Here is a 27,170-nt window from a genome sequence, read left to right as displayed (position 1 = left end):
TGGATATGCCCTATAAAGAATTTTTTCAAAAGCTCTCGCGAAATTTCTTTTTCCCACCTCTGTACACAAAAGAGACGGTAAATTAGCTCACTTGAATGAATGACGGCGAAGAAAAATCTCTGTGAACGAAAAGAAACAAATAAGAGTGGGAAAATGTGATAGGTAAATTAAAAACAGTGCAAGTTTTGAGTTTTACACAATTCTCAAAATATTTATTTTAAAACTCATCGCTCAGTTTTCGCAATTAGTTAACCATCAGAGTTTTGACAATCGTCAAATCTTAGCTTCAACTTTGAAAGATATAATACAAAGAAAGGAGAAAACGTTATAATAAAGCGATGCGCGTTATTTTTTATTTCGATGTAATTCTGTTTACCTGTATATACATTTTTTTTCTTTTTCTTTAATCATTATTGTTATTATTATTATTTCCCCGTACTGTTTGTCTTGTTGCTTATTTTTCTTTTCTTTTGGTCTTCTATCGTATTCATCCCAACGACGTCTCGTTCGATGTCAAAGTGAAGCAAGAAAACGAAAAGACGTGTGCGATTGTTGACTTAAGAGGAATAAGAGGAAAGCGTAACGTAATAGATACATATTATTAGAGAGTTAACATAAAAAATGCACACTCAACGTGAACGAATTCGCACTCAATTGTTTTCTCGAATCAAGTGAAATTAAGAAAGCGACGTCATTGGGTTGTTTGAAGCTCGTTCGATTAAAGAAAAAAGTGTATGTGTGTGCTCGATTACGTGTGTTTTTTCATACACCGAATCAATATTATATCATCCACGAAGAAATTGGCACCTTAAATGTACAATAAATAAGCACATTATTCTGAAATATCTTTACAATTCCTCTCTTGAAAATTCCTTCGTGAGGAGATTATATTTCTTTAATCTCGCTGCTTGAACTTTATTGTTTCGGAAAAACTAGTACATGCATGCGCTTCCTATGTATACGAGTGAAAAATAATATATTATACTCTGCATCTTCCGCGCATCCCACAAGCGATTGCCTCGAGGCACGCGTATACGTTGAGAGGAAGAAGAAGAATAAAGGAGAAGGAAAAAGAAGATAGAAACACAAACAGCGCCGCCGCGCTCAGCCAAAAAATATATTTACATTGTCGTTCGTACAACACCTGTTTACACGCCAGCGGCTGACTCTTTATCCATATCAAAGTTGTATATATATATATAATGTGTGTACTTTTTCAAGTAGAATTTTCTCCCAAAAAGCCCTTATTCGCTGAGGGGAGTGTATTAATTACTATTTTATTTTTCTTTATAATATATTAATTCGCTAGCTATTATTTGCAAACAAGTCAGATTTTTGATTTTTAATCTTTATGCTGTATCATTTAATTACATGCTGTTGTTGATCATCTTTAGAAGTCTTATGCGTATAGGTAAACACGATGCTTTTTAAATTGATTAAAAATGACGTATTACGTAAAAGGATATTCGAACGCAATCCCATGTCGATTACTGAAATCTGGGAAACCTTCATATTCTAAAACTTCATCATTTGGTTAATCTAAAAGGCTATTGGTAACTTTTTTTGATATTGATCGTTATCACAACTATAAAATCCCATGTAAATCGCTAAGTTATTATAAAATACACCTGCTCTCTCCATATCATACATTTTGTTATCAATAGTTTTGAAATAAAAAAAGAGTTGTCTTTACAGGTAAAAAAAACAGCAGTAAGCAACACACTTTCGCCCGCAAAAAGTAATAACTAGGGATGGGAAGATGGAGAAGTAGAGAAAGCAAAGTAGTACGAGCGTACGTGTGGCGCGACAATACACAGGCGCGTAACCTTTAGAGTGTTTCCAGAAGATTCTGCACGAGTAACGCACTTTTCCTCTGACGTGGACTGCAGGAACGTACACCACAACGTCCTGATGATCGCTCGAGTTGCTCGGATTTGTTGCTATCTTGCACGGGGACGCGAGCCACTCTTGGTCGCGACTCGCAACCGTTTTCCTGAAAATAATAACAACAGACAACACTCAAATGGTTATTCATGTATATTGTTATTTGCTTCTTTCTATTAACTTATATTTTATTTTTTTGGAGAGAAAGTTTTATTTTCGTTTTTTTTTTTTGTTTTTATGTTTTGATACGGTCCATACAGTTCTTTTGCTTTTATCATTGTATGCTTCAAGTTTTCTTGTTAAATCTAAGACTCCTTCGTATAATTAATTGATGAAGAATTTTTTAAATATACGTATAATAATTTTAATATATCTTTCTTAAGTACTCATAGGAAGAAGTCAAAATTATAATTTTATTATGTTCATTTATGGCATTGCGTGTTTCTAGCTTTTCTAGTCTTTTGGTACTTTGCTACTCGTACTATTTGCTATATCTTTGTAGGTGTAGTACTGTTGGAAGATAAACGGAAAAAGTATTTTTAGACATATTTATCTAATAGAAAAATATTTTTAATTATTTTTAAGAATTTTATAAAAGTTTATATTTTCTAAACATTTAAAATTACGGATGAAAGTTATAAACAGTTGAATGTTCAATTAACAAAAAAAGTATACCACGAGAGCATTTGACAACATTTTTCATTATAAAATAGGATCGTAACGAGTTCATTGATTCATGGAAATTTTCGAATCGTCGATGAAGCCATCTTTAAAGGATAATGTGGTAGAACACTTACACATGCACACACGCACGCATACACAAGCCGAATGTATATTCAAAGAAGCTAGACCATAAATCTGGCTTTAGTTTGGAATTTGAATGGGTTGCTCGCAGTACTTATGTTAATTGTGTCGCATTGTAATTAACTTCAAATCTTGATGCTCGTACCTCACTGTCTCTGCAAAGGGATTCGCGCAAAACTTGGCAAGTCAGGATATTACAAATTGGTCTTTGACTTGTAACCTTGTCAATGAGTCAAAGACTCGACGTCAACTTAATTAACTTGCTTCGCAAACGAATTTACATATTTCAATGGCAGTCAGAGAGAGAAGGGGGGAGAGAGAGAGAGAGAGAGAGAGAGAGAGAGAGAGAGAGAGAGAGCGAGAGAGAGAGAGAGAGAGAGAGAGAGAGAGAGAGAGAGAGAGAGAGAGAGAGAGAGCCAGAGATTTCATTTAATTGAATAACTCAGAATTTAGCTCTCTCTCTCTCTCTCTCTCTCGTCAATTAACTTCAAAATGAACCGCTGTACACAAAAGCCGAAATATATACACATTACAGGTCAAATCACGTTCTCTTTATACAAAAGTAAACATCACACATACTAGTAATATAATAAAGAGAAAATAAAAATCTGCTTACGAAAGCTTAACAGAGCGCATCATTACGCATGGATATGCATTCATCCAGCTTTCCCTCTCCCGTCCTCTTCATTGCTCTCTCGTTGACACCTAATTAATCCAAATTGCGCGAGGAATTTGACAAACAGTATAACCTAGATGTATGCGTGCGTGTGCATGGGATTCAGTGTGGAAGCAACAACTGCACGAATATGTGAAAATCAGGTACAAAGGCAGCTTTCCTCTCCCTTTCACTTTCTCTCACTGTCCAAATGAAGGTATCTATTGAATTAGAATTATGACGATCTGCGCTCCCTCTTGCTCCCTTTTTCTCTCTCTCCCTCTCTGAGGGCTTCTAATTAATCCTTTCAAGAGGCTTTCCCTACCAAGAGGCCTCGTTTCTCTGCACCAAAATGAATTTTAAATGGAATATTCTCCTTCCCCTATGGCTATTAAGCTATTGGAGAGCGAGTAAAGGAGGGTTATTGATAGTTAACCACCTCAGCACGAGCTTCATCGATTTAACTCACCAGTAAGCAAAGATTTTGTTGATTGTGGTGGTCGTAGCTACGTTGTCGAGACTCGTGTTGTAATTGCCATGCTTGGATGTACAAATCGCCGCGGTAGATGAAACTGCCTTGACGAGCGCGTAGCATGATGTGCCATCTGAAAATGATTGCGGTTGCTTTGTTTTACTTTTCATTGAAAATTCAAAGCTACATGAGATTCAACGAAAGAATGCTCAATTTAAGGTAATGTTTCGTTAGTATCCAAATCCGGTATATGAAACAGTTTTGCAACATCTGCCGAATTTCATTAATGTAATTACCAATTAGAATATCTAGCTACCATAATTAGAGTCTTCATATAAATTTTTTCAAATTATAATAAAAATTGATTTGTAGAATAATAGCCGCTGTTCTAAGAAAACGTAAATTTTCATTTACGATCGCGTCGCAAATGGAAATTGAAACAAAAGGATAAGAGAGAACGGTCAGACAAACCTCGAAATTCAATGCTACTATATAAGCGCATCGATATAGTATTAAATTCTGCGAGCGCACGCCCGCGTTCCATATCTCACCTCGACTTCTCAATCCGAATATAGTATTAAGCGATTAGAAATGGTATACCTTGTTGATTATATTAATGCAATTTCAAGGAGAGAAAGAGAACTCGAAAGAAACTATTTTCTTTTTTCGGCTCCCTTCTGCTATTTTTTTTACCTTAATAGAAACCAAATAAAAAATAAGTAAGATAATAATGATTGATTTTTCCGGCATGTGGCACCAGGGTAAACAAGTCGGAGTTTATATATCGATTTGCTAAAACCGATATGCACATTACAGATAATTTTTGCAGCCTTTCGGTACGAGATTGCCCAAGCGAATTAAATAGTAGCTTTATCATCATATCAGGATTGACCTCTACAACTAATGATTCGATCATCGCCATAGTTACTTTTTTAAATAAATCGATAAAATGATCATCAATGGTAATACATTAACAATTAAAAGGTAATTTCTATCATATACTGTTGTCGTGTCGCAATGGAGAAATCAATAGTCAGTTTGCTATCGATATATAACGAGAAAGCGGGGAGTGTAAAAAAAAGGAAAAAATGGAAGTTGCTACGAATTTCACGAGTAATTGAAATAAATGATTCATCCTGCCACTCAATCTCTCGCATTATTCACTTCCAATATTCCCTTTTCGTCTATATCTAATTTTGTAGATTATTTCTCAACTACTCGGTTTTAATGTCGTCTCCTCTGGTTGGAAAACTTTTTCGCTAGCGTCGGTCGAAGAAAAGAGGTGGGAATTAGGTAATCTCACCTGGTAATGAGTTGATGCACTCGTGGCCATTGGCCTCGAGACCTCAGTATCCGTGCAGCACCAAGAAGCGAGCTACGGTGCGTCGGTGACAGAGACATGCCCTCGAGGTAGTACTTCAATGCGGGAAGCCACTTGCCTACAAGCACATTTTTCAAGGGCCTTATTTTCACTTCCTTTGTAAGATTGCGCTTAAAACTTTCGTTTGAAAGGTCAAACGTTTGCATTTTTTCTATTTGTTTGTAAGTTTATCATCAGCTATATCCGACAAATCAAGAGAAATTCAGACAAAAATGATACGTAACACTGTCCAACGTGTCCAACGGAAAAATGAAAGAGGAAAACGCTCACGCACAGCCCCAAAGGGAAAACTGTTGGACAGTCAAGTCTGGACTACGAGGGAATTAAGATAATAAGCGGTGTAGAAAAGAATATATAGCTCACTCACCATTCTGATAAAGCCAGTTGGCATACTCAGCCAGAAAATCTGAATTTCTGGGTTGTAATGTTACAACGTGCCTTAGCAAAGACCCAGCCGATGGTCCGCTTGTCATACGAGCGAGCACAAGGTAAGCTGGTGTATAGGCTGGATCCAGTTGTACACACTTGCGTAACATCTGTATGCATTCCTCGGTCCTATTTGTTCTCCTGCAAAAATGAGATAATATGTAAATTCTTGGCATATATTATCTTTCTCGCGAGGGCTAACGTTTCTCTTTTCGCTTGACCGAATCGCACTGAGCTACTTCCGCCATCGGATAACACATGTTTACCAACGTTGATCTTGCATCGCTTCAAAGGACGCATTTATGCGACGTCGACGTAACGTACTTAAAACATTGGCCGTCTTGCTTTTAGCAACGTAACGACATTTGCCGAGGTTGCAACGTCAAAGCCAGAGCACGAAGAAGAAAAGAAGCAAAACAGTTGAACGTAGTGCAAGAATTACGAGAATCGTCGTCCTTTGGCCGCGAGCTTTCGATGAGCGATCGGAGCGTCAAGTAATTATGGACGGAAGGCGAGAGCAAGTATGCCTAAAAGGTATTTGCAGTGTGCGCGATATGCACGGGGCACATAATTATGCTTAGTATTTTCGAAATTCATCGTTATATCCCGAACCCAGTGCGAAGCCAGCTCCGTCCACTTGGCGCACGTCACAGGAAATTCCGCGCTCCGCTACGCGCGACGAATAAAGCTGCAGTGCAGCCGTGGTATGGCGTTTCAAAGTGCCATCACGAAAATTGCCCCTTGCCTTTCCAGTCCGGCAGTATCGCCAGGCACAAAGCTAGTTATTGCATTCGTGCTTGCAGTGGCACTGCGATGAATAAAACTGCCGCGCGATGCGCCGGAGATAGGAAATAGAGAGGAAAAACGCAAACCGATCTGTCGTAAATCGAAGAGTGAAGAGTTACGATGGCGCCAAGTACCGTCGCGCGCGCGTGTAGCGCCCGGCACACCACGGGCTAATCGACTTTTTAGTTTTAGGAAGAACAAAGGCCTGCAACCTATCATTAACGCGCTCGCGCTCTCTCGCTCTTTGGCAAAGTCGTCCGCTGGCTTTAATCTTCCTATAGATCTGCTTTTCTTTAAGTAGCGAGCAAGTTGGGCGTTTCCATTGAGCGGCAGCTACGCGTGAATAATTGACTGCTAGTGCAGCAGCACCGCCAGTGCTGGCCTACCTGTACAGTTGGCCGAGGTTGTAGTGCGCGTTCACATGGCCTGGCTGAGCCTGAATGGCTGCCAGAAAGTGCTTCTCTGCTTGGTCGCCCGCTGTCAAGGTGCCTAGATTGTTGTGTGCGCTCGCGTATGTTGGCCATAGCCTGAAGCATTTAACAGAGAGCAAACGTTTTTTTTGGTTCGTGCACTCGATGCAGCTAGTATGCTTTCAATTTCACTGGGCTTATGGTTAGTTGCACCTTGGCTTTAGAGGCTGTTTTTGCAAAAGCTCGATTGAAAGTCGCCATCGACGCACGCTTTCGGCAGCAACAGATCGCATTTTTCGATGCGATACAGTGCGGTACAGTGTTACTTTCACTCGTATCTTTACTCCTTTAACTTTTTACTTATTTTCAGCGTAATTCTTTTATCGAATGTACTCTTCATTTCAGTTCATTCTTTTACTCAATTTAAAGGATCTTTTCGGTTCGAGCTTGACTCAGTAAATAAATACTTTTTACTGTGACAACTTTTCTTTGAGTAACTTATTATGTAGAATAGTTAGCATATCGATTTGGGTATTTTGAAGTTAAGGAGATCAGTTAGCTCTAATAGTCATCAAAATTCAAGTAAGACAACAACTTTTTGATCGGATAGGAACTGATGCCGAAGCTAGTCGAGCTTTTACAATGGCCTAGTATTTTGTCATTATAGCGAAAACTAATTGAATAGCAATATTTTACTAATGAAATTGTCGATCCTCCTTGACTTAATGTGAACTGAAAAGTTGTAGTATTTTACGATCATAGATTAAGAAACAATACTGAAATAAACATAAAAGAAAAAGAATAATAAGTGTTTCTGCTGATCAATCTTCAGCATAAAGCATCCTTACCTAAAACAAATTAATGTTGTGCTTTTACCGAAACATTTCAAAACTTTTCAACGATCGCTCCAAGCATTTTTAGTCAAGAGAACGAACTCGTCGTGGATCGATGTCAACGTCGTCGGACAGTCCAACGATGATATCACGTCAGTGACATTATATCGGAAGCTCCTCTATAATATGCGTTTCATGAAAGCGTCGTCTCCCTCCCTGCCCGCGTACCGTACGCGCTTGACACGGACGTCACTCGACAGTGACAAACTCGCGTATCCATCTACTCTCACCCGCCCCTTGTCATTCTCGCTCATGCCTAGCATTACCTATAATATGCTCACGAGTTCGAATATATCATATGAGCTGTCCGTGTAATACGACTCTTCAGTCTCGATCCTCCTAATCTTGACAACTCCTCTCTGTTCTCGAAGTAATGAATTTTCCTGAGCAAGGAACAGACGCGTATATGCGAAGCTCTCGTCCACGATGGCTGGATTTTGTTAGCTCGTTATACTCGCACGGCGTCCGTACCAAAGAATTACACGCTTTTACGTGCTTTCGTTGATTTGTGGAATCACGCGTATTACCGCTGAATTATCGCGTCTCGTTCGCGGAAAATTGGAACTCAAAGCTCTATACTTTATCAAACTTATCGAGTATATCCTCTTTCTTTACTTTCTTTCATGAATTTGACGAATGATTGATGATTTCCCGTACAAATACGAAGGGTTTTTATAAACGATTCACAGAAAATCGTTCAATCAAAATATCTTTTGTACACGCGAAAAAATGACTTCCAGCCAAATACAGAGGATTGATTCGCTCCGCAAGAGGCTACCTATAACGGAAAAAATTGATTTACAATTCCAAATCCGTTGAAAATTCATTTAGCCTACTGATTGTGAGTGCCAATGATCGAATAGTGTTCAAACTCATCGACGTATAATAATAAAGTGAAATAAAGTGAAAGCGAGTGCGTGTTGAGTTAAAGTAGCTGTATTAGATTTATAAAATTCAACACTACTTGAAAGATGTATAGTTGGCATACGTAGTCATTTCACAAAAATAATTTGCCTTCCTTCATTCGAATGATAAACAACGTAAGGTGAGAGAGAGAGAGAGAGATAAAGGTTGAGAGAGGATAAGGTGAGGGAGGGAGGTTTGCAAGGTGAGTACTTTATCTCTTTCTTGTAAATAAAATAGGTTATTTATTATCCAATAAAGAGACACACTCTCGCGAGCAAGAGAGTGCTTGTACCCGCGGGCCTTTGCAAAAACGGACCTATCAAGCTAAAGCTTCTCCGTTTCCTCTTGCGCGCGAGCGCGTGAGGCATTCCATTTTTAATGGACCTTAAGAAAGATGTATATATATATATATATATATATATATATATATATATATATATATATCCACTTGCCTCAGCCTTCTATATGTTAGAATATGAGGGCTCTTTACTGTTGAAATATAATAGACTTAAGACATCATTGCACTTATTGTGTTACGTATTTATTTGATAGCTTGAATGGACTTTAACGACTTTTGAGCTACTGGATCTTTATTTTTTCTATACTGTTGCTGTCAGTTAGATTTATTGCTTTATTTTATTTCATGGAACGTTGGTGTGATATTAGAATGTATATTTTTTATGCTTTTGAGCGAACAAAACTAAATTATTTCTGCAAACAAAAAATGATGTTTTTATTGCAACTCCGTACCTAAAATTTCATCATCCTATTATGACATTGGTTTCAGTCGATAAACTTTTCGTTTTTTAATAGCTCCACATACGTCAAGCGAAGGGCGAAAAAAACCAATCGAATTAGATAGATTCGCGAGCGCAGCAGCAGCAGAAGAGCGCGCTAACAAAAAAAAATATCATAAAAGGGTTTTGGAACGACGACGCCCTTAAATCTCGCGGTGGTAGAGCTTTCGATCGCAGCAAGCTCATAAAATCGGTGGAGCGCAAATTACGATTCGCGCATGCCGTCGCCGCGGGCTCTGCCAGCTTTACGATACACACACCCATACAGCAGCTCATTTTTTTTTCTTGTGTCGCATCGAAACAATCGACTTGGAGAGCGAGAGAGAGAGAGAGGGAGAGCGAGAGAAGGGAGGGGGCTGGAATTGTAAAGGAGAAAGCCTGCGAGCATCGAATATTCGACGACTTTCTATCTCAAAAGGTCTCTTCCTCTTCTTCTTCTTCTTAGACTTTCGTCTCTGAAAGTTCTTCTTCTTCTAAGTCGTTTCCTCCATGCATGCGTGGCTTCTTAGCTTCGAGAGCAATAGCGAGAGAGCTTTTTTCTTTCATGTCCAAAAGCCAACGTCATAGACGCTCGACGAAGCAAGTACGATATAATGACAGAAACGCCATCTTTTCTCTATGAATAACTCACTGTGCGTGTTGGTGCTATCAGGTTAAAAGTAAACCAATCAGGTATAGTCGCGCATGCGAGAGGGAGAGAGAGAGAGCGAGAGAGAGAGAAAGAGAACTTAAACTTTTTATGAACGCAGGAAGAGCTGCGAGTTTGGTAGAAGCGCCTCGAGGCTGCAACAGCAGCAGCAAGCAAAGATGGCAAGAAGATGAGAAAGTAAAAGAAAGCGCCAGCGCTGCTGAAAAACTTTCTTTATTGTATAAAATACTTTATTTCCGCGGCGACTTAACTATTTATTACGGGGAAAGAGTTCTCGTCTCTTCTCTTTTTTCGTTGAGAAAGAGGATGAGCGCAAGGCTAATTATAAAAGTACGATTAATTTTTTTGTTTCTCGAAAAGTTTCGTAATTCGACTGAAAATCCGTTGCCGAGTATACGCTAAAAATGCTTTGTTAATCGCTGAGTTAAGTCGCTGATGAGACTAACAAGTTTTGCTAGCGTAAATTGACGAATTTCGCCCACCCATTCGAAACTACAGAAAAGTCCAGGTGCATTGCGCGACTCGCACGCAATTTCAAGTGTTGCAATTCGTTAAGCCGGTTTGATTGGCGCACTTCAGGGCGCAAGTGCCACTTGGCAAATAGCGGCGCGTATCGAGATGATGAAGAGCGCGAACGGGCCGTATAATTTTTTCGATGTGAACAGCAACGGTGATGAAAAGAAGGAACGATTTAAAATGACAACAGACCGGCAGACGCTTAGATTTTGGCGCGTCGCGAAGTGAGATAGGCAGAGGTGATTTATGACGCGATAGGCTCGCGTTTTACGCGACGGCGCGGCGTCGGCGGCAAGAGACTGAATAATGGTAAGGGTGGCCTGGCGGCCTCGTAAAACACCAATCAAACAATGCATTATCGTAAATATAAGCCTCCCTTCCCTTCCGCGGTGTAAAATTTTCAATGGGCTTTGTATCTATCTCGTCGCCAGAGGCGCACCCTTTCTCTCGGGCGCAGCAGCTCAGTTTTACAACGCGCGCGAGCGAACCTTTCATTCGCGAAGATCGGCATATCAGAAAAGCCCGCCTGATGGAATTCTCCCTCTCTGCCTTCGTTCTGCAATGTCTGTTGGCTATATAACGTTGCGTGACTAGTCGTTTCGTTTTATTATTTTTGCACACGCCTAACGTGTCTGCGCGCACACTCAGTCACGCTTAGCTCCCGCTGTAAACGCTTACACATCGTTCTGCCTGCTCTCCGAGCGAGTGCGCGCAAAATTAACAAAACAAGTAGCCAAAACTGCACGGCAAATTATTTGGCAAATCTCAGCTCGCAGCTTATTTGGCAAAATTATTAATAAAGTCAACATCTGAGCGCGTACAAGGTGCAGCTTCATTTAACTTGGCATTTAACTCAAATCAGCTTGGAAATCGAGCGGAAGCCATAGCGTTCGCGTTGGCTGCAATCCCAAAACTTGTTTCCTAGTGTTCGCGCGCAACAGCTAATATCGCACGTGTGTATGCTGCGTGATTACCTGACCGCACTATATATTTTACGTCGATACCATCCCGGAGGAAAAACAAAGCCTCCCCACTCCCTCCACTCCCTCGCTTTTTCTCTCTCGATTTAGCAACTCTCAGTCGACGCGGTGCGCATATGCATAAATAGCCACTTCATCTCGCTCGTAGGTAGCTAATTAATGCAGCCTCCTATAATCCTCGTCTAGCGCATTCTCTCTGCACATACAGATATAAGCTCGCGAATCGGTTTAACAGAGTTGCCGCTAAATTATACGTGAAACTGATTTTCTTGCCTATTTGGCAAGATGACGACGTAGACAACTAATGCGGGTAATTAGGTCTTGTTGATTAATTTTCAAGAGCAAGTTGTCGCCCAAGGAGCAGCAAGATATTTCTTCGCCAAATGGCTAATGCTGTTATCAAAACTTGTTCGTTTGTTGTGTCGCTTTCGGATGACTTAATTGACGTTGATTAATAAACTTGCCCACGACAGCCACAGCTTGCTCTTATGACACATAGCACTTGCTTTTTATTTTTGCGAGTTGTAGTGACTGACAGTCAGGTGTGTTTTAAGAGTAACCAGTACTGTTGCGTTACCCGCAAGTCATTGAGTCAGTAATTTTTCGCTTACTGTTTCTGGTACTCACTATTGACCAGCGGTAAAATCCGTTTGATGGCTTATTGAATAATAAATGAGATTGAAAAGCAGTTTTTGTCGTCGAAATAAGTAGCGCGAATATATAATTTAAAATAGAACTGTCCAATACAGGGTTTATAAAGTTAATCGACCAAACGACTCTGTTAAATAATTAAAAGACTAGTCGCTTGAAAATTACAAATATGCAGAGAGCCGTAAATATAAATAAAGTGTCAGTTCTTAATTGGATGCTCACGACGAGAACTGTCAGCTCAAAATAAATCCAGGAAGGCGATTAACTGAGTTTGATGCTGTTGCCTGCGCGGCTAAGATTATACACCCTAGGTATATAATAGAGGTATAGAACGAAGTTATTTATTTTTATATTCTCCGGCGTGAAATTTCAGCGAGCTCATCGATCGCATTTAATCTCATCTCGGCATCGCCTACATTCTCTCTTTGAACGCTACCGCGTATGCTGCATAAGAATCTTGAATCATCGGCGAGTCGTGTTTGAGCACCGTCTTCGCCCTCCTCCGCCTTTACCTTCATTTTTCGTGCATCACGGCTTTATATTTGACAGTTTCACAAATCGCCTGGCAATTTTTTAACAGACGCGTTAGGCAATATGTAGGTAGGAAACTCGACGGCTTCTACTTTTTGACGAAGACGAAATACTTTAATCGACGTAGATATTATCATTGAAACAATTGTGAAGAATGAGGCTTAGAATCTTGACGCGTAATAATTATTAGTTAATGACAAATCGAGAAGAGAATTTTCAGATAACTCCTTGAGACCTTCGCCGCTGCGATTACTCTACCTCTGCGAGACTTCAATGAGCATCTTGTTCCGTTTAAATCCGCGGATATGTAGCTGCACCGTACACATAATAAAAGTTGCTCCGAATATCCCATGATTTATTCGCATTGTACCAAGTTGCACGCCGCAGTACCGTGCGCTCTCCTCTCTTTTTCGTTAACTTTCCTTACGTATAGCACGCGAGATTTACGGCGTATATCCGCTCTAGCCAACAATTAAAAAGTAATCCTCGAAATTGAAGTGCAGCTGCGCGCGAGCGAGCGACCGAGCGATCGTACATGCGCTCGCGCCTACTTTGTACGTCTGACTCGCAGATAAACAGCGGGTTCGTTTCTTTCGTTTGTTTTGCTGTATCCCTGTATCCCTGTATCCCCATGCAAGTTTGCTGATTCGTTGCGCAAGCAAAGTTGGCTAAGAAGAAGGAGAAAAGAGGCAGGCAATTTCGCTCGGGCAAAATTGAAATCGCTTGCCGCGAGAAAAAACAATGACTCACCAGAGTGCCAGCTGGTAGTGGAGGATCGCTCGGTGTGGTTGAGACGTATCCCTTAGAAAGTTGGCGAAGTTGTAGTGCATCTTCGCGTTGTCCGGTAGCGCTCGCAAGCCTGACCTGTACATATTTAGGCAACCGTTAGACCATGCGCTCAGCTTCATATAGCAACTGATTGTAAGACGAGTATTATTAGTCTATTTTTTTGCTGCTGAATAGGACAAACAAAAGATCACGTGACATGGGAGTGATAATCGCTTAACCGAACAAATGAATTCCACGGAGTTAAGGAAACAAAGGTATTCTTTCTTTCTCTTTCTCTCTCTCTCTCTTTCTCTCTCTCTCTCTCTCTCTCTCTCTCTCTCTCTCTCTCTCTCTCTCTCTCTCTCTCTCTCTCTCTCTCTCTCTCAAGTCTATCCTGGATTATTTCATTTGTCAGGTCGACTTTCAACCTCGTTATAATAGTATTAACGTACTTTTCTTTTTTTCTTCTTTCATTCAACATTAGCCCGATAGCATTATCTTTCGCGGAACGGCCAAGTTTTTTTCTGAATTTTCTCCCTTTTTTCATTCGCTTAAACGTAGCGTAAATTTTCATTCTCTCGAGTATTTTCGCAATTTAAAAAACTCATTTTTAGCGCCTGCATGGAAGTAATATAATGGAGGAATATATGCAACGTATAATACCTGAGTAAGGTTTCCCTGGAGCTCCAGTCGCGATTCCTCAAAATAGTGCGACAACATCCGAGAATCAGCAGCAGTGTTATACCACCAGTAATAATACCTCTTCGACGCGGGATCGCTGTCCACGTAATCTGAGCTCCGTAAGCTACCAGCAGTATCCAGCCGATGCTGCAACGTTTCGCATTCAATTATATTAACATTATCTTCTTGTGCCCTTTTACATCTCCGCTCGTTATTGATTTTTGTGCAACCATCGAGTTAATGAAATTTTACCCTATCTTGAATAAAAACAAGAAAATGGTATTTCAGCAATGTTCTTTCAATGTTCTTCAACCTTTTTCCAGAATATCTTTTATCATAAAAGTATCGATTCATATTGTAGCTAGAGTTGAGATATATACCAAGATTTACGTGCAAACAGTATAGAATAATCAATATCGGAAGGAACAGTCAATTGTATCAAATATCATTACTGGAGCTCCAAGTCCAATGATTAAATAGATATTTGGCTTATCGTTCAAAAAGATATTTATCGAAATGTCGCATGCATTAGATTTTGACAACAGATATTATGATCGTCTTTATTGGAATTCTTTATTTGTTGACGATTGGAGCGTACATATGACGATGGCGATAAACAGATTGATCGCTGCGATCTGACGCTAACGATATTTCAATAAAATCCAGTAGTTGCCAATAGACGTGGACCGTGTAAAATATTACATTAAGTCTCTATAGTAGTTGAGTAAAAGTGAAAATGGTCCTTTGGTGATTTTTCAATAGCCAAATAATTGCCAATAGCAAACTCACGAATAGCGCTATCACTATGACGGTTTCCATAATTCAAATCCAAGTTACTGAACTCTCGCTTCAGTGAAAATGCCCTAAACGGCATATCCCCGAAATGACATTGTATTTACGCAAACGAGCAGTTTTTGTATACGAAAGCATCAGCGCGATATCTCATTAAAAGCGAGCCGCGTACAAATTTCCAAGATATTTTCTAGTTTCCAGCTTACATTCCCGTGCAGAACACAAGGGATACTCGACTCGTCGACTTACCTTGAAATATACAAAACTCGCTCAGCGATGACAAATCCAACAGTAATGAGTAGATTGGAAGCCGGCAGAAAGGGCAATACGAGAAACATCCATCCGAGGATGAGTGGCGGATGCCTCTGTTGCTGCGAGGACAAACAAAAACGCGATTATTCAAACGAAAACACAAGAGGAAGGCGACGTGAAAAATTGAATGATGGTCGTTGAAATGAGCAATATCACGCGTACACTTGAACCAAGTGACGAGCACATACGTACGGGATGGGCGACAGGCATAAAGCACTCGATACGCGAAAGGTAAGTGCAATTAGAATTGCCACGTGTAACTTTGGTCTGCCCAAGCCTTTCGCAGTTCCATAATACGCCATGTCGTTGTTTACTTTTTAATTTAAATTGACAACTGCCAGCCTTTGGTTCTCGGTCTCTCAGTCTTCTCTCACTCTCTCTCTCTCTCTCTCTCTCTCTCTCTCTCTCTCTTGCTCTCTGCCAATACGAATTTATCGCGATGATTGATCACGAGCACACGGGAGCGTAGCGCGCCAAACTTTATTTGGGCGCTCTAACAAGGCAGTTATAAAACGATGACCTCGTTAGCCCCACTCGAGTTTGCGGCTGCAGCTGCTGCTGCTACCGTGGCTCGCTCATTTCTATGTGCGCGCACAGCTATATAACTGAAATACAAGACGCTGACAGTTGACGCAACCTCCCCCTCGGCTCCTCGCTCGCTCCCCTACGCCAATTGATGTATTAATTAAGCAGCCGCGCCTGTGCTTTGCTCCTGTAACCCTCTTCCGTGTGTGCACGCGTCTGAGCGCCAGCATTTCGATTCGAATTAGCCTGTCTTTTCCAATGTGTGTGTGTGTGTGTGTGTGTGTGTGTGTGTGTGTGTGTGTGTGTGTGTGTGTGTGTGTGTGTGTGTGTGTGTGTGTGTGTGTGTGTGTGTGTGTGTGTGTGTGTGTGTGTGTGTGTGTGTGTGTGTGTGTGTGCCTATCGATTGGCCAATTTGCTTTTGCTCGACGCCTGCAGGCAGCTAGGACGTATGATATTGTGTGCGTGTGTCTATCGGAAGCTCGGATTTGGCGATCGACTTCTCTGTGTTTGCGAATTTTAACATATTGCAAAAGCTTCAACATAGGACGGATCATTACGTTTTCGCCTTTTCTAGCATTTCTAGCACTTCTACAACTTAATCGTTATCATACTCAGCGCTTCGCCTTCGTCAATGTTTGTAGTATGCAAGGCTGACTTGCAATACTTGATCTAAGCTTCGACCGTCGTGCTACATGGTTGCAAACCTCAATAATACAGCTAGTGATTTATTGTTGCAGTTGTAAGAGCTATGCGTTTTTATCGTGAATATGCAATTGCCTACTAGTTTTATTGTTTTATTGTTTTAATTAATACATTTTCTAATCAACAGTCGAAGGCTAACGCTTCCAATCTACTCATTGATAAAAATATTGAGTAGAATATACCATATTTTGATACACATTCTATATTCTTTTCATAATTGAAATATCGAGATTAAATAGTCCAATAGATAAGAACAACATTCACTTGAAAACAGTAAAGAAAACTCGGCGCAAACATGGTTTAAAAATTCTTATGTCAAATGTGATAAATGTAATGTCAAAATGTGGTACATGTCAAATGTAGGCAAAAATATAGCAGCTGCAGCACCACACAAATATATCAGGAGTAGCATAGATTAAGCCATTTGTTGAAACTGCTATTTCAAGATAAAATTGATTGTCGCTCTATTTTTCATCACATTCGCACTGTACTATACGTAACGGTACAGGACGTACCTGCGCTATCGTTGGTAGTCCGGTCGACTTAAAATTTATCGAACCGATAGACCCTTCCAAAGTCTACGTTAGAGATCTGTCATGCAATGAATATATTGCTGATTCGTGCTAATCCAAAATCGCCAGAGTAAGCGTATGCAATGTTTGTCTTAATCGCTTGCTAAGCCACGATAAAAGGACAATGGGTCAACGATGTATAGGCGCGCATGTAGCTTCGTAGTCTGTCAAAGCTAGTAGCGAATAATAATTAATTAGCACAAGTTGAATTATTCGTTACTTATTTATGCAATCTTTTCGCTTGCCATTAATAGAATCTAGCGGTAATTTAATCAGTTAGCCAAAAGTATGAGATCGGGTGAAATCGTCTCTCAGTTAAAAACTATGCAACTTAATAACTAGTTTATTGTGCCATTTATAACAATACATTGTATAAATAAGTATTTGCAAGTTAGCATCAAAGCACAATGCTCAACCGTCCAGTAATTGTACAGCAGGTGTGTTGGAAAGGCAAAAAAAGGGAAACTCGAACACACGTAGCCGGTCGTAAAAGGGACCGAGGGTCCGCGAGACACGTGCGCCGCAAGGCAATTCGGGAAAACCTAGAGACGAGTGAGCGTGCCGAGACAGACCGGTCGGAAAACTGGGGCCCACCGTCGCTGAAATCGCGTTGTGACCCGAGTGATGCCATAAACGTGCAGCTCTCGTTTCCCCGCCGCAAATTACTTACTGAATTGTTCTAGGGTTTGAGTACTTTTTTCTCCTAATCGAGATTTTGACAAGGCAGCCGTCCTCGAGGGTTAGAGAACCGTTACGTAAACAATGTACAATATGAACTCAGTTTAAGTTCGACAGATTGTTTGTACAGTTTTAAATTGGGGATAAATCGGTTATGCCTCTGTCACGGCTCCAAGCCTCATCCACAGACGTACACGAGCACATTGTGTCGTTGTAGCCGTAAGGCCGTTTTCCGCTTCAAGAGGATAAGCTCGCGAGGGAGGTGATTTCCTCCTGGGTATTGCAAGTCACCGATGGACGGAACGGGTAGTCATTTTGGCGACTCCGTGGACCACGATAGTAACGGACAAGTAACGGAGCGAGAAAATCGGGTGAGGGAAAAATGCGCACGGCCTACTATACGGCCCCATGAGATCGCGGGCCTTCACGTTCAATTCTGTTTCGGCCAAGGAAACAGCAAATCAGCAAGTCGGTCTTCGTAGACGAGGACCATGCGCGCGTCCATTCGCCGATTGGTTACGAACAATCAACTCGCATTGTGACATGGTATTGAGTTAAGCGCGCGGTCTTCTGACGTCATTGCTCTCAATTAAAAATAACGATTAGCTTAACGTCGATCGCAATGAAATCGCAATGAGATCGCAACGGTGGTCGATGTATCGGATAAGCGTTTAAGGCATTCACGTGCGGTTTCATGCCGTATCCCAGTGCGTGTAGCAAATACTTAGGCACCCGTGCTTAAGCCCAAATCTAATAACAAGTAGAATATGAGCTTAATTATCTCCGGGAAATTGGGAATCAAGCATCAGTTTCAGTGATCATGTCGGCATAATCATCATCGAATCCCGTAGCCAGAGCAACCGCACGCGTCTGTACGAATGTCTGTATGTCTACTCGACATGTATCTTGGCATAACGAAAAATCAACTTTGGAACTCCATTGTTCTTCATCGTAACGAGTCAGCGTGAGCGCGTTGTAAGTGTTTCTGTGTATGCTAAGCTCGGTGAAATAAATGTGAAACAGCTGTCGCATCTATTCATCGCACGCGTACCCGTGCGCAAGAGAGGGAGAAAAGAGCGGGAGAAAGAGAACAGGAAAAGCCATTAGGTGAGACTCCGAGGAAAAAGATGGAAGAGCTTGCGCAAGTTTGGTGGTGCCGGTAGTGGCGTGGCGTCAAAAGTTTTTCGGATGCAAGAGAAATCCTCGAGAACAATGCACGACAACTTAAGTGCCTTCGGCGGCACCACTGCAGCGGATCAAAGAGCGATTCGGATAGTAAAACAGTTGCAAAATTCGCCCCTGCACAGCGTCGAAAAGAACGAGTTAGCTTTTTCTCGCGCGTGCTGGTATTGTGTATCGATGCGACAGCGGCGGCAGCCAGCCACAAGTGGTTCGTCGTTAATCAAAACGATCCTCAAGAGAGAAATAAAATGCTAGCGTTTGAGATGATGCACGATAAAATGAGATTACGTTCCGGAGCTTAAATGAAGTTTATAATGAAGGCAGCCGCGTGTCCTAGCAGCTCCTTTCAGGGCGCTCTTACGGACTTGATCGTCATTGAGCCAACTTTTAAGACACAAACTACTAAATCCCTGCATCCTCTTTCGCCGATATGTTCCGAACGCCCAGTGCTATTCGTGATCTTCAAAGACCCCAGTCCGTATTATTTCATTTCTCTTGCAAGGCCAGAATTTTTTCCGTTAATGCATACTTTATTACCGAGACTTTCGTAACTGTTGCGAGCGAAGATATTGCATTCCAAGAAGTATGAAAATAACGCGCTTATCAAGGAGTTGAGTGCTCAACAAAAGATGAACAAATTCCATAAGATTTCCTTTGTCATTCTCTCAGCTTAAAATTATATTGCAGTGGCTTGGAGGTATGCGAGAATTTCGAAAACTCGAAAATACATAAAAAGTCTTCGCCAGCCAGTGAATCCCATAGCCGACACGATCACGTAAATAAAATCGCCATCGACCCAGATCCATCGGGTGAAATGAATGCCAGCAAAGCATTAGAAGCAGTTTGACATTACGTCGTATGACATCACAATAAATATAGGCGAAAGCGCGCACGGGAGTGCAGAGAGCAAGCGAACGAGCTGCGGAGACAATTAGCTCTTCTCACGCACGCTAATACTACAACGAAGAGGCATCGCGAGCTTCGCATGGCTGGGTGCGTCCGACTCCCCCACGTGTACGTATAGAGCAAAGGCCGTTATGAATTTAGTGCGCGTACAGTGAGCGGAGTAGCAGCGTCCTAAAGTGCGGTCGGCCAGCAGTAGTAGCCGATGTCCGCGCCAATGTCGCTGCCCCTACATATACTCTCGCTACTATTGCTGTGTGTGTTTACGAGCCGCAACGTGAATTACGTAACGCACCCGCGACCTGCTTGCCGACGATTGCGTGCGCTGCTGTACTCTATTGCCGAAAATCATGATACCCGCCAATGTGTTCACCAATTTTCTCTCGCTCTTGGAGTCTGCGTGAAATATTTGTTTTGTTGATGCGCTAGTGGGGTATATATTGTTGGCTAGAGTGTGTTATATCGTTGTTAATGTCGAGGCTCAAGTGTGAGTAATAAATAATGATGTCCACGTTTTTACGGCAGCTTGGTAAAGTAAAATTATTATTTCGAAAAATCTTCTTGTAATAAACGTACGCGCATATTATGTTTTATATTGTCTAATAATAATTATTATCTAATCGAAATACACTCCGTCGTAATACGTCGTTGCTAATGCATCATTAAATAAATATGACTGTTGAGTTGTATTTAATATATGTCACTTATCGATATGTAAAGCACTTATACATCTGAGTATTCTTGTTCGAAGGCGGTCTGCAGTGAATACGGATATACAAGTATATATACGTTAGATATACACATATGACAGACGCGTTCCGCGCGTGTCAGAATATTCTTTGCAATGGTTGAACACTAATATTAAATTATTAAATTCTTTATTTATTATTATCGAATCATAGATCCACTTTGTTATCCACCACGTAAGATCAATAGTCTATTAATGAGAAATAAAAATTAATACGAAATTCTTTAATATACACGCAATCCGATCGGTGAGACTAAATTACAATTGATTTCCAAGACATTACTCTAACCGAACGATCAAATAACCATTGTTAAAATAAAGTTTTCCGATTTTGTGTGAAAGTAGGAGTGAGAGAGGAAGCCAAAAAGCTAAATTCGCCGTATCTCTCTTTCAAAAACTATCAGATCCGAGCAGACCAAACTTCAGCTCTCCAGTTGGCCCTATAAAACAGCCAAACTAAATTCGATAGTGCGCTCGTGCGAGTATTTCGCGGCTACGTATAGTATCCGAAAAAGTAGTAGTATCCTCATTGAAATTTCAGATGGAATGTACTAACCTCGAAGTCGCTGAAGGCCTTGTAGGTGAGCACGAGGCAGCCGCCGAAGAAAAGGCACGTCGCCAAGTTTCTGGCGTCCGCTAGGGATGCGACCAGAGGAACCGAACCCATCTGCCAGTCGTGCGAGAGCGTGGCCGGACACAGCATCAGCCAGCAGTTCAATGCCGCCAAGTAACAGAATGTCAGCAGCCTATCGCAGAAAAGGAAAATTTTTTCTTTCATTTCTATCTCTACGTATGATTTTTCGACTTGCAAATTTTTCGAAAAGTGCGCTCGCGAGTTTTCGATTATTTTTTTTCACCGCTTGTCTACTCGTTTACTTTAAAAATAAGCTAAGAAATTCCAAGTCAACACAATCTTGTTTAGAAAGGGTGGCTGTGGTGCTGGTAGATTTTATTTGCTAACTCGCGCTACTTATTCAACTCTTATTCATTCTTCTCATTGGCAATCGCAGTGGCAATGTACTATAATAATTTTTTAATATCATGCTTTCAATTGTTGACACTATCATAGGCTTATTTTACATTAGCATTACAATTAAAATATAGAATATTTATAGGTTCGTAACGTTGTAAAACGCGATCGCCAATAACAATAAAATATCAGTCCATCAATTCTTGTAAGTGGAACAAAAAAGGGGGTCATACAATTACTATTCTGTTTAAAACATCATTGCTAAAAAGTTAAATTCGAGCTTTTCGAATTGCCGATCTAGCTAATTGAAAGTAAAATTCTATTTCTGTCATCTGAAATAAATTGATACAACTGATTAATCAAATCCATCCAAGGATATCACGAAATTCTTAAAAATAACATAAAATGACGTGCTGAGAATGCAATTGCGAGATTGCAATGCTGCTAATTAATGCTTTCAATAGTTCGTTAATCACACAATTAATAATTCAAAGGGCGCTGTACGCGAGAGCAAATGGCGAATAGTTTTGTGTCACAATAGAATCGCCATTTGTGCACAATTGTCGTCCCGATGAAATGGCAGTCCTATACATAGCCGATTATCAAACTGCCCAAGTGCCTCTAATGAAGAAACAATTCTGCTCTCGTGCGCGTTATTACACGTTTCATCTTCTGTATATACGTGTTGAAATATATCCTTTCGTTGAAACTGCTATAAGCTTATTGGTGAATCACCAATAACGTACGGACCAAACGAGATCTCACGTTCCTTTTCAAGTGGCTTTTTTCAGTCTTGTTCTTATTCAAGAAAAAAAACGGCGAGAGGGAAAAAAAGAGCAATAAACGCGAAAGTGAAAAGTGAAAGGGCTTCAGCGAGCTACGGCGCTGTAAAAACGATGGAGGCTACTGTGTTCAAATTTTTTCTCTTTTCCCGGGAATAATTTTTCTTGGCTCGCTTATTTCATCCCGACGGTGATTAATAGCGCACCCGCCAAAACAACTTTCTCTCCTACGTATACCCCCTCTCCTGTTTGACCTGCTCGCTTTACGCACAAAACATCAAAATAATAATTCCCAGCATTTATCAAAAAATCATTACTTCCCGCACTACTTGCATTCTTTCATCTTTTTTCCGCCCCTGATAATTTTTCTTAGACTAGTAGGTTGCTACGTAGTCTTGTGTTATGTGTTCGATTGCTGGAAATTATGATGGAAATGCTCTGTAACATTCTACCACCTGTGCGTTTCGGAATTCACTAGCACGTAAGATAGTAAGATGGACTTGATTTTCCCAAACCACGTGAGGCTCGATTCTCCAAAAATATGTATCAACTAGGATTTTTATAAAGAGGTAACAGAAATAAATTTTTTTAATACAAAAACAGAGAGTTCTCGGGCATCTTTACTTTGGTGATAGTGAAAATTCTTTCTGTGAGTTAGTGATCCGGATTCATCGAATTCACCTTGATTTTATCACTGATCAAAGTGCAAGCGTTCCAACGTAATTAATCGATAGAAATAATTCTATTTAACGAGCAGTCATTTTAATATACAGTAGATCTATAGTGTTTTATGGAGGACAAAGGAATTGGTCGTTAATACAATTCATATATGCGTGGAAAATGATTCTTGAATTACCAGATTATTTACTCCGAGAAAATGAAAGCACGCACGCGTGCCCTAGTGAAAATAACCGCGCAACCCTGTTCATTATTAGCCCAGCAAAATCCTTTTCCCTATCAATATGTAAATTAATTAGATATCTATATATAGAGATTAAACAATTCAGATTTGAATAATTAAATGGCAGCTATGGGAAACAATACGAAATTCTGTTCGTGCAATACAATAACGCGATACGATCGATATATTGGAGCACGCACATACACACAATCGAGCGCCACTGCGCCATGTAATAAACGCCAATGAAATCTTCAATTCCCCAAACGAGACTTCATTTAAAGCCAGCAAATGGCAAATGTAAAAAGGTAGCTTAATCACATTTAACGAAAAGTGAAAAACATCATTGTTGCGTGTGAAGTGAAAATTTAGCGAAAAGAAAGTTGCGTGTGTATGTGAGCGTGCGTGCGTGCGTGCGTGCGTGTGTGTGTGTGTGGCGTGTGTGTGTACGTTTGTCTTTCTGTGTGAACAGGTAGAGAAGTCGAGTTCCTCGTCTGAGCTAATCTTTCAAGTGTAATTGATACGTCTTGCGTGTGGGTGGCTGTTCTTCGTTAGAGGCTCTGCTAGTTTTCGAGTGTGGCTGCCTCCTCTCCGAAACTTCCTTATTTACTGACGCTAGAGACTCACAGACACTTGTACACCGCTCGCACTTTATTAAGTGCAATTTAAGCAGCCTCGTTATCCCTCAGACTCTCTCTTACTTTGGTGTGCGTACTCGGAATGACTTCCGTTGTGATGTATGTATAGTAAACATTGTGAAAGTTATATTTGGTGGATCGATTCCTGTTTTAACGTGTGTATTAACTTGAGACGGATGCTTGAGATTGTATAAAGCAGATTCTTTATATTCTTTGCAAGTATAATGTGCAGAAAGCTCGAAGCTTCTAATCAGTAAACAAATTTCGTTTGCTAACAAGGCACATTTGCTGCGAAGGCGAAGAAAGCGAAACCGGTTCTTGCGCGGCCAAAAAAGCCAACCGCTCTGTTAACTATGCGCGAGCAATCGACGTCGTAGTTTGGCCAAAGAACTTTGATCTCATTCACTCGGACACTTTGAATCGAGTAGCGAAAGCAATTTCTTCGTTCCTTCCCAGGATTTCGAATGCAGATGGATCCTGACGCAGCTGCTGCTCGATCGATTCACGCGAAACTCACGTAATCGCTGTGGCCTACTCGAGAATTGTGTATATGCATTGGTTCGTAAAACTTTCGCCCGAAAAAAAAACAAATGTACATATGGTTGACCTATCGATCGATTGTTTCTCTGCGGATAACGTCGATTTACCTATTCCTCTACAGCTCGTGTTTTTACATCGCCACAGGCAAATTGGCTCCAACTGTGTACGTGTATCTTGTTTCGCCCAGCCAAATTCATTTATTATTCACTATAAAATACAAGTTTATTATCCGTTTCTTATTTGCAGCTCCAGCTTCGATACTATTTTACACGATGTGTAATTTAGATTTCTTTCGTTCTCATCGTTGATTGCAAGATTTAATCTGGATTTAAAAAAGCGAAGATGCTATAATTATGTTCATGGCCTGTTTAATTCTACTTGGTGTAATTATCTCGAGTGACAATTGTGTGGTATACTCATTGCAAATTTCGGAAGGTGCTTCGTTACCGTAAAGTTTGTTAACCATATTTTTTTTATTCAAGTATTCAAGTCACCAGGCTCATTGACTTTACATTAATTTTACTTTCTACCGAACTAAATCGATAGGTGACATCCATCGACAAATTTACTTAGAAGCTTACGAGCTGGAAGTTTTTATGTAACATTGGTATTTTTAGTGTAGAATCGATTCGCATAAGTAAATCGATCTATCGGCTTTAAATTTATCTATCAGCTTCATTTTTTGCTTTACATATTTCGAGCACTGCCAGATTAAATGAGAGAAATTCTCTGATTCAATACATGAACTGTTTGCATTTTGACGAAAGAAGCTGTTGGATTGTCATGATTAATCCTGCAATAGTTGATTGTAACAATTGGTCGATGACTTAGATTTATTTTAACGAACTAACATTTAGCATTATCCTTAAGGGGGCTAACTAGAGTTAATTAGTAAAAATTACAATTTTTTTTTACTGTAGTGGAAAGAAACATTCTATTGAAGGTATCATCATAAATATTTTTTATCTTCAAGTATTCGGTAAATATATTTATTTTCTTTTATTTAAGGCCTAAAATCTCATGTGAGAGCCGTAAAAAATCTCCTTCACCATAACACCTTAATTTTTGAAAAAATTCGCTTTACTATGGTTTTCTGAACTTTGAAGTGAACAAAAATCATTTTTCACAGGCTTATTTTATTCTGTGATGTCGAAGTCACTCTCAGGTACACTTTGAGTAAGCGTAGACTAAGGGTTGCTCTGTTTTGGCTAGCATATAACGCATAAGTCGGGACGAGCAATATTATGAGCACACCAGACTTTTGTTTAATGTGCTCTTAAGGGGGCTTGAATAGAAATCTACCAAACTTTCGCTTAATGGATTTCTGTAAAGAAACTTGAGTTAAAGAGGAGAAATAAAAGATAGCTATGTAAAAAAATTTAAAACTTACTTTTTTTTATTGAAAATTTTGTGATGTTCTAGTGTCATTCTTGCTCTCTGTCTGTCTCTCTCTTTCCCTCTCTCTCTCTTCTTAGACTTCTGACACTTTTATTCCTGATACTTCCTTGATTTTTCTTCTAAACTGCTCTTGGACTCTTCCTGTACTCTTAGATTTTTATTCTACACTGCTCTTGGACTTTTCTTGTTTTCTTCCTGCGGGCTTGCGCAGAGCTTTCTATAATCAGGGAGTGGTTAGGTGGAAATCTCCTTCTTCAGGACCATAGGGTGATGACGAGTAAGTTTTTCTTATTGGTGGAAAGATTTTCTTATTTGAACTGAAATACATAATTGGTCGGAGGGCGTGAGTTTTCAGAGAGAGAGGGCAGTCATTTTTTAACTTGGGCCCTTTTCTTCAGAGATGGCTCTTAGAGTGCCATTTTTGGGAGCGAGAGTGACGCTATTATTTATAATTCATTTATGCAAAAATTATGAATAAACTAATTAATTAACATGATCATAATGTTCACTTGTTATTAAGGAAATAGTAATAAATTGAAAATAACATAAACCTATTAGCGACCGTAGATGTCATTTTTTGGACATGTTTTTGATAGCAAAATCCATGTGTAAAACGAAACAATAAATTGATCCAATGTACCGTTCCTCATCTGTGCTCAAAATATAAAAATTTTGTTTGCAAAATTAAATATGACGGGCTTTTTCTAAAAAAATAGTGAAAAATTCAAAAATTTTTGTAATCAATTTTCTTTCTAATATAAAATGCGTCAATATCGAAATCTTTCTTTAACCATCGGTGCAAAAAATTGTTGAATTTTAACAGGAAATTTATATATATATATAAGCTTTTTTCTTTGAAATGACGGATAAAATGAAAAATCTGAAAAAAAAATTCGTTCCGTTACCATTGTTTTGCTCAAAAAATATAATGTCTAGGAAAAGTTTTAAAGAAGAAAAATATTGTTAAATTTATCAGGTAACGCTTCTTTCAAATTTTTGAAGAATATTTTTGATTTTTGAAAAAAGTTGAAAGGTTGGAAAAAATTCGCACAATGATGTATAATATATTGATGGATAACTATAGGCTTTGGGAAAAAAAATTTATAAATATAAAAAGTCTTAGAATTAGCTAAAAATACTCTAGCATTTTTTCAGATTTTTTGATAACTTTTTTGAAAATATCAATTTTGTGGTTTATTGAAAAATCAAAAATTTTCTCCAAAATATTTGAAAAAAATTGATAATATTCCTTGATAAATTTGAAGACATTGTTCTTGTATAAAACTTTTTTTTAAACCTAATATTTTTTAAGAAAAATAATTATAACAAAAGACGAATTT

General features: G+C 39.7%; 1 protein-coding gene across 3 annotated transcripts in view; it reads right to left on the bottom strand.

Moving 5' to 3' along the window:
• Nucleotides 1-222: 222 nt before the first annotated feature.
• Nucleotides 223-27,170, bottom strand: part of LOC131671787 (protein O-mannosyl-transferase TMTC1-like) — a 91,749-nt gene continuing 64,801 nt past the window's right edge. Inside the window, exons 7-16 of one of the 3 annotated variants that reach the window (XR_009302572.1) lie at nucleotides 21,161-21,350; nucleotides 15,232-15,353; nucleotides 14,173-14,337; nucleotides 13,492-13,605; nucleotides 6,795-6,935; nucleotides 5,564-5,763; nucleotides 5,119-5,254; nucleotides 3,813-3,948; nucleotides 3,305-3,739; nucleotides 1,887-1,993 (exon numbers count right to left, since the gene is read on the bottom strand). Coding sequence is in view for 2 of the 3 variants with exons in the window: in XM_058948510.1 (XP_058804493.1) it covers nucleotides 1,829-1,993; nucleotides 3,813-3,948; nucleotides 5,119-5,254; nucleotides 5,564-5,763; nucleotides 6,795-6,935; nucleotides 13,492-13,605; nucleotides 14,173-14,337; nucleotides 15,232-15,353; nucleotides 21,161-21,350 (1,369 nt within the window). In the remaining variant the exon portion in view is untranslated. Of the gene's footprint in view, nucleotides 1,994-3,304; nucleotides 3,740-3,812; nucleotides 3,949-5,118; nucleotides 5,255-5,563; nucleotides 5,764-6,794; nucleotides 6,936-13,491; nucleotides 13,606-14,172; nucleotides 14,338-15,231; nucleotides 15,354-21,160; nucleotides 21,351-27,170 lie in introns of all 3 variants that reach the window. The other 2 variants (XM_058948510.1, XM_058948511.1) reach the window with 2 other exon arrangements.

Source organism: Phymastichus coffea, unplaced genomic scaffold (assembly GCF_024137745.1).
Source record: "Phymastichus coffea isolate CEN01 unplaced genomic scaffold, Cenicafe_Pcof_1.1 PCOF00135, whole genome shotgun sequence".
Lineage (NCBI taxonomy): Eukaryota > Metazoa > Arthropoda > Insecta > Hymenoptera > Eulophidae > Phymastichus > Phymastichus coffea.
The sequence above is the reverse complement of the archived record's forward strand: the minus strand, read 5'-3'. Positions and strand labels throughout refer to the sequence as shown.